General features: G+C 42.3%; 1 protein-coding gene across 1 annotated transcript in view; it reads right to left on the bottom strand.

Moving 5' to 3' along the window:
- Nucleotides 1-12,644, bottom strand: part of TMEM123 (transmembrane protein 123) — a 316,475-nt gene that overhangs the window by 31,757 nt on the left and 272,074 nt on the right. The window contains exon 5 of the mRNA XM_078657007.1: nt 7,194-7,344. Within this exon, the coding sequence (XP_078513133.1) occupies nt 7,194-7,344 (151 nt within the window). The remainder of the gene's footprint in view (nt 1-7,193; nt 7,345-12,644) is intronic.

Genomic DNA, 12,644 nt, shown 5'->3' on the forward strand with positions numbered 1-12,644 from the left:
GGATTGAATATACTAACAGGTGCAATGATGACCACCCTTTGTAAAAATGACATGACTTTATAATATGTGTGCACCATAATAACAAAATGTATGATATTTTACTTTTTTGTTTTTTGATTATTGATAATATAACGTTGATAAGACCACCATGTGGCAAAAGTTTTGTACTGTACCCTTCTTTTATGGAGAATAGGAACCATACCACTATAGTACCCACACTCCACGAAAAGAAAGCACTGCGCGTCATAAACGAGCTAACACAATTCCTGATCAACAGTCACAAGAACTTAGACACTGTAAATCTGTAATCAATAGAATCAATAAATAAAATATTGGCACAATGAAAATGCACTCACGAAACCGAGCACATAAGAGCACATAGGATCACTTTTCCTAAACTTTTCTCCCCCGTGTAATATACATGGATACAAATCACAAATAAGTGTGAGATCGAGGGAGAGATGAGAACCTAATTGCAAAATCCGAGATAACTACCTATCGGGATAATATAGTGGCAACCAGTTTAACTAAAGATTCCTAGGTCTATGCCACCCTATGATAGCAGATAGGGTAAGATGGCCGCCGCGTTAGCAAGGATACATCCTAAACAACATGAGCACTGTTGAAACCTAACCGGAAACGGTCACGAACCACGTGACTCAGGGCGTTCCCGGTTGGAAAACATTAGCGCGAAACACAGGAGACAGATTACTGCACCCGAAAATACGGAGCAGCGGGGACACTCGAGGACGCGTTAATAAGAAAAGCGAAAGGTAAGCTAACAAGGGAGACTTGAATAACGAGGTGTAGAGGGCGCGTTGGGGGAACCTGCAGCCTAACCATGCTGTCAGGTCTCTCTCACAACTGTGAGGGGCACGACGTACTTGGTGGAAGTATAGATATTAGAAAATTAACTTGCACGGATGGCCAGTATTTGAGCTCACTGTGTAATGGCACTTGTAACATTATCTACAACATTTTAGTATATATAGCGACTGTAAAGAACAGCTAATCTAATAATGGTGAGAACTACACGTAATCATATTCATAAGTGCACGTGTCATGGACCATCTGACACTTTCCAAGCAGCCATATAAAGGCTAAACTCACCAACCTGAATATCTAATGGCGAACTCTGAATTGAATTATTTAAAATTGCCAAAAGGATTTGTTAACGAACAAAATCTTAATAAGACGTCATATTGACTTACAGCTACCTCTTAACAAACCGATACTGTGGCATATAACGGAAGATCAATCTACAAACGAACCGAGGTCCCCTAACAGATACCCCTTCGAGGGTTGGAATTATCACCTCAAGGAAGGTGAGTGACAGACCATAACGATATTGGAGACATCACAACAGAGTTATTATATGTGTAGGAGTTGAGATCATATTTATAACCCTATTATGATCCTCTTCTCTTCACACAGAAAAAAGAACACTCGAGGAAAATAGGTACTCAGGGCACTTACCTCACATTTACTTCACGCATGCCACTATAGCATAATATTAGACTCACAAACTGAAATCTTCACCCCGGTAATTAGTTTCACAACGCACAACTTAAATAAAATCCTTTTTTTTTAAAACTCAAAATTTGAGAGCATGACAAAACGAATCATTAATTTCTCCATATCTCAATGGGTGCACTAGAGAAACCTCTCAAGTTTGGAGAGCAAATCATGTACAACTGTGGTTGCTTTTTAAATACAACTTCCCGTAAATTAACATGCACAAATGTATATGAGCATTGCCAATAAAACCCACCACCGCCTGCTAGAGTAACATAAAAATGATGTATAACAACAATCTGTTCAAATGGAACCGAATATGTTACAAATATATTACCTTTTCTCACCTAACAGCCTTGAAAAAGTCAAGGGTTACATTCCCTACTGACGAAACACGTGTTGGCTGTGACATCGATCAAAATAATAAACAACACCTGCAGAACAATCTGAATTACAAGGACCTCAAAAGCTTTTTTTGTTTAATTTGCGTAACTTATGTATGAGTGGAATACAAACATGCAAACTTGTGCTGAATATTGTAATGTGTGCTAAGGAGTGTCCGGACATTGAACTATACTCTGGACCTGCCTGGCCTCGTCCAAAATGGCGCCAGTATGGGAGCGACTTGCAACTCCTTATGACGTTCTAGTTACTTAGCCTTGACGTTATGGGGGATGTATGCGGTCTTTGTGCACATGGCGGGCGGGGAAGGGTACTGACTGGGAATATGGACAACCCTATTGATGTCGATTTTTCATTATTGATTATTGTATTAATAAAGCTTCGAAGTAATCTTACCCATGATACTCGCCCATGGTGTGCGTATGGACGATTTTATTGTAACTGATCCTGTTATACTTTCAATTATAAAATCAACCTTCACTGATCCTGCAACCGTTTGTCACGTTTAGTTTTTTCAATTAAATGGCTCGCTTGTTACATACTCCTATACCCCTGGCTTTTGACCCTTTCCTACGCGCGGTCTGTACTATCGCCCTCGGGCGATCTATGTAATGAACAGACTACCATTGCCGAAACACAAGGGAATGCATCTCAGAGAGATAAGCCAAGTACGTGGTAGATAAAAACATTTTCGTGTTTATGCACGCTGATGTGCTTTGAACGCTGCCCCCCCACCCCCCCATCATTTAGATTACCACCGCCCATTGCACAAAAGCGTACCGGGCGCTCCCCACGCAAAAAAAACGATATTTTTTTTTAACATTTTTTTTTTTGCCCCGCGGGGCCCTTTTAAAGCCTCCACATCAAACCTAGGGGGTCAGGGAGGATCTACTATGCCCCCTTATGGTCATTTCCCCCTTTGTTTTGGCCTCCTCTTGTCTCTCGATCCTACCGAGAGACAAGATGGCGGCCGCTCCGGACTGTTTAGAATGCTGACAGACACCGGAGAGCCAATCAGCTTCGCTTCGCGAAGTTCCATTACGCGTCAAGTACGCGAACCGGAGCGCCACCCGGAGCGCTGTTACAGATATATATATTTTTTTGAACGTTAATTTATCAAAATCCACTGGAGCACATATATTGAGACCTAGCAAAGGCACATCGGGCTAACAGTCCCTACAATTTTGCCAAGTTTCGTGCAAATCCATTCAGCCGTTCGGGCTAAAAGTGAGGCCAACCGCCCTATGGAAATTAACATGGGAAAAACGCGTTTTGGGACCCCCCTTTTTTCTCGGCCCCCCCTTGACGAAATCCCCCCAAATTTTCAGGGGCTGCTCAGAAACAAAATGTTCCATTTTCCTGAAAATTTCAGCCAATTCCGTCCACAAACGCCAAAGTTATTAGACATAGAATTTTCATAAATCCCATAGAGAAAAAATCCTAACTATATATACCTACTGGCGACCGCCAGTAGGTAATATATATATATATATATATTCAAACACAAGGTTGCCCTCCAAGAAGTTGCCACACTCGAGAGAGTTGTGCACAAAACACCATCGGTAGCAATCCTCACAGCATGAGGCCTCTCTCGTTCCCTGTACTGCCCCTGATTCCACAGCACTGGGACCTGTCCACTCGCCGGTGGGGCTCCTTCGTGGCCGGACCAGCCGCATTAAATTCAAACACAAGGTTGCCCTCTAAGAAGTTGCCACACTCGAGAGAGTTACTACACCAAACACCATCGGTAGCAATCCTCACAGCATGGGGGCAGTTGCTCATGGCCAAACGCGTTTCGAGCACCGTGTTGCCCTTGATCACTGGCAAGCACTGACAGCAGGCAGGTTGAACGTATGTAAGTGCTATTTTATTACAATTAAGAGTCCCGCCCACATGGGCGTCACACACGCGGCATTCTGGATCTTATAGTTCGCAAAATTAATGCCGATGACTCAACGTTCATAAATATGTAAACACTGCCGCAGTCAGCAAAATAATACAGTCCCCCTGTTAGGGTGAGAAACTTGCCTCCCTCGCTGAAATTCGTGCCAATATGTACCGATGATTGAGGCCTCTCTCGTTCCCTGTACTGCCCCTGATTCCACAGCACTGGGACCCGTCCACTCGCCGGTGGGGCTCCTTCGCGGCCGGACCAGCCGCATTAAATTCAAACACAAGGTTGCCCTCCAAGAAGTTGCCACACTCGAGAGAGTTACTGCACAAATCACCATCGGTAGCAATCCTCACAGCAGGGGGGCAGTTGCTCATGGCCAGTACAGGGAACAAGAGAGGCCTCAATCATCGGTACATATGGGCACGAATTTCAGCGAGGGAGGCAAGTTTCTCACCCTAACAGGGGGACTGTATTATTTTGCTGACTGCGGCAGTCAGCAAAATAATACATATATATACACATATATATATATATATATATCCATGTGAAGAGGGGGCAGAACCTTGTAGGGGGAGGGGCTTCATTCTGAGAACTGCTTGAGAAACATTTCTGCTCCATGGTCCCACCAAACCCACCCCTTCCAAAAAAAAAAAAAAAAAAAAAAAGGATGTTGAGACTGCCGCTGATGTCCGGGAGTGATTTCAAACCCGTTGGTAGATATCGACTTCTTATAGCCTACAAAAACAAGTGGGAAACCACTGAGTGCTGTGGTTTCCATCTCGCCTTTGCTGCCACCATGGAAAATTGGCTCTTCACCAGATGACCATTTGAAGAAAGCTGATAGTATGTGAGACATGATGGTACCGTGTGAATTTGAAAGTCTGGTTAAGTGTGATGAGGTCTGTGAAGGACTATGAGGTTAATACAAGAGACATATGGTCTCAAGGAGAAAATAAATCTTTTAATGTATTATGTTAAACTGAATAGGCCATTTGCAGTTCCTACAATTGGAAGACGGGTCACATGTCCTATGAGAGAAGCTTGTGCTGATGTGGCAAAGTTTGTACCATATTCTGTGAAGGGTGCTCTAGCTTAAAACATTCTCCAATATGCTGATAGGGTCCACCTGTTAAGCTTTACAATATTCTATTTTATTTCAATTGCTCATGCTTCTAGAAGTTTTGTGTATGGGCTTTGGACTAGCATCCAGTGTCCAATTTCCTCTGTCGACATAAAGTTGCAATTTGCATAGCTTTAACTGTACAAGGTAATCGTGGTTTTATTAAAGATACAGAGCCTCGGTTTATTCCTCGTATTTCCCTCCTTCTGATGGCTGTCTCAGAGTATTCATATGACTCTTTTCCTGGGAGGTTTTCAATGTATGTAATTTGCAGACAGTACAGCATATTGTAATAATGTTCCTACAGTGTCTGTCTTAAATATGTTTCTTTCTAATCGTGTTTTTTTCTTAAAAGGTTAATTGTTATGACAAAATTTGAATTAGAAAAGCCAGACATTTCTCAAATAGGGTATCAATGGAAGTTCTGTTCTTAAGAATGTGTTTGTCGTAAGGAGTTGATATATTGTGGTCTTATAAATTGAGCATTGCTACCGTTCCATAATACAAGATTATTCCAAGGAGATTAGAAAGTTAGAGAGGTTTTAGTTCTTAGCCTTTCACAATATTACTAATTAATCTTGTTGCTGTTGGAGGCAGAATAATAGAGATTTGCAAACAATCTGAGCCTATATGTCATTAATAAGGTCGCAATTTTCTTGGACACTTAAAGCTATGAAAATATAAACTTAAAATTCCACAGACATTTTTTGGTATATGATCACGAAGCACTGGCATGACTGAACTCGCAATCTTAAGTAGAATTTCATGCACATATAAATATACTTTGCCCTTCAAAAGAGAATGACTATGTACAGTGCTGCCGTCTGGAAGAGATCGTGAAAGTTTAAGTTTAATCCAACGAAGACTGAACTGTGAATGTAGTTTGCTCTTTACTTACATATTGCACATTTTAAGCAGTTACCCAACAGTCAAGAAACATAGAATGGAGTAATTGTATAAAACGTAGTTAGTACCTAAAATAATAATATGTTGCCGGCCTTTATAACACAGAGGGACTCGGTGGACCTGTCTGTCTGCTTGGAGGGCGGGAGGCTGCCAACTGCTGGCGGATGATTCCTAATGAGGAATTTATAGTGTTCGAGACTGCACAGGAAGGCTTCCATATAGGGCCAGGCACTTTTTTGCAGCATGATAGTATTGCAGCTATTGTGCGTCATACATGGCCCACATTCGCCAATGGTCCCGGCTACATCACTCACTTTTAGAGGTCCCTTGGAGCTTGGTTGGAGCCGACACTTGGTTTCCCACCTGTATAAGGCCATGACAGTGTATCATTGGGGAGATCCGTTTCCGGTGTAGTAGGCCTGGGAGGGAGACCTGGGGGCACCGCTTGAGGATGCCCAATGGAAGCGGATGTGTGCCTGGTGAAGAATGTGTAGAGTAATGCAAGTTTCAACTTCTACACTTTCACATCCTTCATCGTACAAATTTCACACCAGTGTTATTACATAGACTAGATCCTGGTAAGACGGATTCTTGCCACAGGCGCTCCGGAGGCCTCTTTTATGCACTTGGCATGGGAGTGCCCTGAGGTATATCAATATTGGGGGAAAGTGTTGACTCGAGTAAGGTCTGTGATGCAGGTTGCTGTGGATATGGAATCTACTGTCTGCCTGATGGGCGATATCCGTACGCTGAAAAATGGCCTTTAAATTACTGCACTTGATGTTATTGTTGGCCAAGACAAAGGTGGCGATTACGTAGAGAAGCCGGTGTGGACCAAGTGATGGTAGATGGGCGGTGGATGTGGTTGATTGGGCCGTAGCCGAGGAGTTCCGTCTGGAGAGGAGCAGGCATGAAGTTAGGGCGCAGGAGGATATTGGGGTACGGGTGAGACTGTTGGATAGATTTACGGGGGTCGGGGGTCAAGATAATCCTCCTCATTGGAGGATGAAGGGTCGCAAGTTACTGAAGATGCATAAACCTGGATTGTTGTTATGAGTGAGTGGAAGGATATGGAGGGGGAGGTAAGGACAGATCCTTCAAAAGGTATGATTCTACTGTATGACATAAACCTTATCTGTGACGTGGCAGAATATTGGCATTGGTTGGATACCAGTTGGTACCGGTTTGTATTGTGGAAACTAATAAAATATCTCTTAAAATATTACAATATGTATTCACAATGATACTTTAAACTGCCCCAAAGTAAACACTGAAAAGAGAATGCATTGTTTATGTTGGCCAACCAGAAACAATCACAATTTTCAACAAATCTATGTGTAAAAAGGAAAAACTTACATAGTCCTGTACTGAACTCCTCTTTTAGAAGCATAAAATTTACATCCGAGATAGAGCACGATCAGAATTCCCAGTGTCAGCACAATGCCACCTACAAAACTGCCTGCATCAAATTTGGAGCTCTTGCTTTGGTCAGAAGAGCCAGGGTTATCTAGAAGAAAAGGGGAAAGCAATTTAAACGTGGCTTGTATCATTTATGTGGTTCAACTGTGTTTAGTACGTGCGAACATTTACAAATCTGCTTCAAATGCCTGAAAGACCTACAAGTGTCCAAATGAGCAACATACTCTTTCTAGAGTTGGTTTCTAAGAATGGTACGTTTCCGAAAATCAACATACATACATTTTAGACCATATTTTTAAAGGTTCTGTTAGAAATAGGATTTCTGGTTGGCTAGGGCTTGCGTCTAGGCCAGGTAGAAACCACTAGTCAGGACAAGGGAGTTACACGCAGAAGGTAACCCCTGCTCACCCCCTGGGTAGCTTGGCACGAGCAGTCAGGCTTATCCCAGAGGCAATGTGTAAAGCGCTTGCGCAACACACAAACAGCAGCAACACACTAGGCACACCACAAAAGGAACTCCACACAACGTTATATATAAAAATAGCCTTTGTATTATCATAAACACATTAGAATAGTAATCACATAATATACACTGTGCCAACTGGAACTAGGCAATATTTACAGGGGATTATATACACATGACAAGGCCAATCGGGTCACTGTCAGAACCATCAAAAGCACAAATAATAACTGTAGAACACAACCAGTAATGACTGGCAAAATACTGTACTCAGTATTACACCCTGTAACATAAATCATAGTATGCAATCAGCATCACATTAGGTGTAAAATACATTATGCGCCAACCTCCTAAGCCTAAACACATTAGACAATAATATCCTCACCAGCATAAACACATTATGCAATAACCTCATAGCATAAACCACATTAGGGTCATAAATCAGGGTGCATAAATCACATTTCCTGAGCACCACATAAATTTCATATGGGCCTGGCACCCTATCAACCTAACACAGTCCTCCTGGCCAACTGGCCTTCTCAGAGGGCTGAAATGCCCTATGTTCAAAAGGTCAGGGCTGGGATCCAATGCAGCAGAATCCCAAAGTGCGCAGGCCTAAACGTTGCAGGTGCCACTAATTGCTGGGCAGCTGTGATGAACTGTAAGCTTGGGCACTCACTGTGCCCTCTGGGTGGGTCCCCACTGGGATTCTCTAAAACAAATGTGCAAAACGTTTCATCTGCCCGTGCTGGTGCGGCGCAGCTGTGAATGAGCAAAGGGCCTGGCACCACTGTGCCTCTCCAGCCCCACTAGGTCTCATCACAAAATGCCCCCATTGTTGCAGCTGCCCCGATCAGGCAGGGAAGCTGTCACAAATGAATCAGGCTGCCCTGGCACGCTGGGGCCCCGCTCAGGCGAAGCAACCACATGGAGAGGGCACCGACAATGTGCCCCGACACACCCCTTGGTTTGAGAGTGAAGACAGAAGTGCCCCCAATGTAGGAGCGGCCCTCTATCTGGCGGGGCCACTTGGGAAATAGGCACCAGCACTGTGCCTCGATATCGCTCCCCCCGCCATCCCCACTCACTCCCTCTGCTGGGGGGAGGGGGGGAAGTCTCCTCTCTTGGGAGTCCGCTTGGGCTGGGACTGGCACCGGCAGTGTGCTGGGATCGGCCCTGCTCTCCGGGCCTCTTCTCCCGGTCTCCTCTGCGTGGTGGCGTCACTTCTCCCGGTCAGGGGATTACTCCTCCCACTACACCAAATGCAGATGTCCCATTCAGCCTAGTGCTGACTCACCCTGCCCCTCCAGGAGCCACAAACACATCCCAGTCCCTGTCACTCAAAAGCCAGACAAGCAATTCACATCAGGCAGGCAGACACATAGCACACAGAAATGCTAACTTCTAAAAGTGGCTTTTCTAAAATAGTTATAAGAAATCTGCGCACCCCATTGCGCAGCATTTATTATGACAATTCCAAATATACTAAACTTGACCACGCTGCTCCTCTCATATTAGGAATTACCACTGAAACACTTATCAGGGAATCCCCAGTGCGTTCCTATGGGAGGGCAGCCCCACAGTAGTGTGAAACCAAAGTGGCTGTTCGTCACTACCAGGACATGTCACACACTTAAGGTACATGTCATATCTTTTACCTACAATGCACCCTGCCCATAGGGCTAGCTGGGCCTACCTTAAGGGTGACTGACATGCAGTAAAAGTGTGTGGGGGGTCATGGACATGGCACACACTTTAGGTGCCACGTCAAAGCGGCAGTGACACTGCGCGCACAGGCCCTGCAATGGCAGAGGCCTGGGAAAGGTATGAAAGGCTACTTTGGTGGGTGGCGCAATCAGAGCTGCAAGCCCACCAGTAGAATTTAATTTACCAGCCCTAGGTATATAAGATACCACGTTACAAGGGACTGACAGGAAAATTAAATAGGCCAAACAGGTTTAGACCAATCTTACCATATTTAACACAGAGAGCACACACACTTTACACTGGACAGCAGTGCTAAAGTGCCCAGAGTCCTAAAACCACCAACACCATGCCAGAAAAAAGGCTACGAGAAAGGCAAAAAGTAGGGATGACCCTGCAAAAAGGGCCAAGTCCAACAGGTTCCATGAAAGATCTTTAAAAAATACATCAAAGTAGCTCACTGGAATCAGAATGCCTAAAACAAAATTAATGTTGCTGGTTGGGAAACCGCAATCTCCCTCTTCATTTTACCACATCTACCAACATCAGCCACCCAAAACAGCATGCACCTTTTTTCTATTAGTGCACTGCCCACCTGCAACCACCTTCTAAGTAAGCAGCCACATCCACCTATCATACACAACACCCAAAGACATACTGCAACGTAAAGTACCCAAAAATGCATAGCAGCCTCACATCTCAATCTGAGAAAATACAGTACAACTATCATCCAGAAATGAAACCAACAAAAGTAATAATCTCGAGTAGGAATATATTCACCACTTTCAGTAAACTGAATCCTTACTCAAACTCAGACACAGCCAGCCACAACACTGCCAAAGCACACCATAAAAGACCATAGACATTTTCGTGATCAGTCCGTCATACCCATCCATCTTCCTGCTCCAAAGCACTGCCAATGAATCACTCAAGAGCTTATAGTCATCACAATAATGACCCAGTGACATAATAGGGCCTGCAACCAAATAAACTGATACCAACTGTAAAGAATGTAAAACCACTTCAAGCAACATGTATCTCTGCTTCACTATAAGCAGCACACCACCAGTCTTACATCCATAGCAAAATGAAATCAGCAATCAGAAGCGAACACCAAACCCATGATTTTAACACAACTACACAGGGTAAAACTGAGATCCAGCGCTCTGACTGAAAAACTGTCTCAATAACGCTACCTATCACCTCAATACTCACCATTAATCATGATACACAAATAAGGCCCATAACACCAATGAGACAATTTTTGAGCGACTGAATCATGTGGCCTGATTAATTAAGACTACACTTATACTATTTACACTTTTTTATACAACTGCAGTTTAACTGTTTTCACCATGGTTTAAAACATTTTTCATTTATAAACAAGCCACTAAAGGCGATTGGATCAGCTAATGGAAACTAGACCATAAATAAACAAGACCAGCTTGTCACTTCAAATCTAATTGTATCAACTTTATTTTTCAAAGAATTAAAGCATTTACGTTTTAGAATCTTTATTTTATAGGCAAATAAGAAAGCAGCATTTTAATAAGGAAGTGATTTAATAAACTGACATTTTTAAAGCAAGCTCAGAAACATGAATCATTAGCAGAAAAACTGTTTCCATTCCCTAAATCTATTTCCCTGTCTAATTTCTTTCATCACCTAGAAAGGAAAAAACAATCATTTAAAGTCTGCTGTCCTTACGTGCGCCAAAAGTCCAACAGCATGTCACGTCATTCAGGAATCGAAAAGCAAGGGGTTTTTCCCTGTTCCAAATGTCAGGTTTTATACCTTTCTTTCTAGCTAAACTTTCTACATTTTACATTCTTTCGAGAGAATCCAAGCTTTTCATTGGCTGTCCAGTGTCAGTCCATGATAAAATATTAGGTCATGTCCGATTCTTGACCAAATCCAGGCTTCACATAAGCCCTATTGTCTTTCACCTCCACGTCTTTCGGCTTCCTCAAAAAAGATACTTTTCCCTCGAGTTTCAAACTTTGACTTCCTAGCCTTGGCAGACACTTTAAGTTCCTGCCCTTGAGCCTTTTTTTCCGAGAGCACGTTCTATTCAACCATAGAACTGCTTTTTCAATTAATGATGACTGTGCGGCAAAAATCTCCACAGCTACGCATGGGCGAAGGCTTCACTCTGGACAAGGCTTTGCATCTGCAGGTCTGTCAACCATTTTTCTAGGCCTCACTTTGGAAACTATTATTAAACAAACACAAGACATCAATTAATTAGAGAATTGAAACCCATTCTGTTACCCACCCCCTTTACTAATTAATCCCGTTAATTATGTTACCTAGCAGAAGCACATACAAGCAGCATCATAATTACTTTTCTTCTTTGAACTGCACGATCTCCAAGAGCTTTTATCACAAAGAAGACATAACATAAGCACACAAAATAAGCACATGCCATTAGTTAAACAGCCGCATTTAATACTGAAAGACAATAGACATGGTTAGTTTATTATTTTTCTTTTGCGTTTGCAACATAAAGCACATTAGTTTATCGCACGTGTATAAATGTTTGCATTTTTAAACTAAGTTGATTAATAATTTCACCACATGCTTATTAATTCAATTACTCATTATGGTAGCTTAACTTCGCAAGTTTGAACAAAATTTTGTTCTTCACCTTGCTTCATCAACTCCCTCATCTGGTGATTTCTAAATCACGAAATAATACCCAAAACTTTATAAATTTTCAACCCTTGAACATGTTTTGGACTTTCTTAATATTAGTATCTCTAAAGTTTGGTTTCATTTACTTTTCTGCAACTTGCATATCGAGTTCTCCGAAACTCTTCTAATTCGATTTCTTTTTCTTTCTCCTTTCTCAGTTTGTAAATTCTTTTCTTTTCCATTACATGTTTTCTTCTCTTGTGTAACATGCAACTAATTTTTAACAAAAGTATCACTATAGCTATGACTATTAAAGGAAAAACTATTTTACCTATGATTGAACTACCAATCTCCAGAAACCAGTGTTTTATTGCTGCAAATCTTTTACTTAAACGTTCTGAAAAACATTCGTCTTCTAAAGGTTCTACTTCATCATGTAACTCAGTTATATTTTTAATATGCATTTCTATATCCTTACTTTTGTCAGGAATATATGTACAGCAATGTTGAATATGCAAAATTCCAGACTCATCCCTCTTTTGCCAGCAAAATGTCTAAAGCAAGACGATTTTGCATTACCATGGTTCTCA

Source organism: Lissotriton helveticus, chromosome 8 (assembly GCF_964261635.1).
Source record: "Lissotriton helveticus chromosome 8, aLisHel1.1, whole genome shotgun sequence".
Taxonomy (NCBI): Eukaryota; Metazoa; Chordata; class Amphibia; order Caudata; family Salamandridae; genus Lissotriton; species Lissotriton helveticus.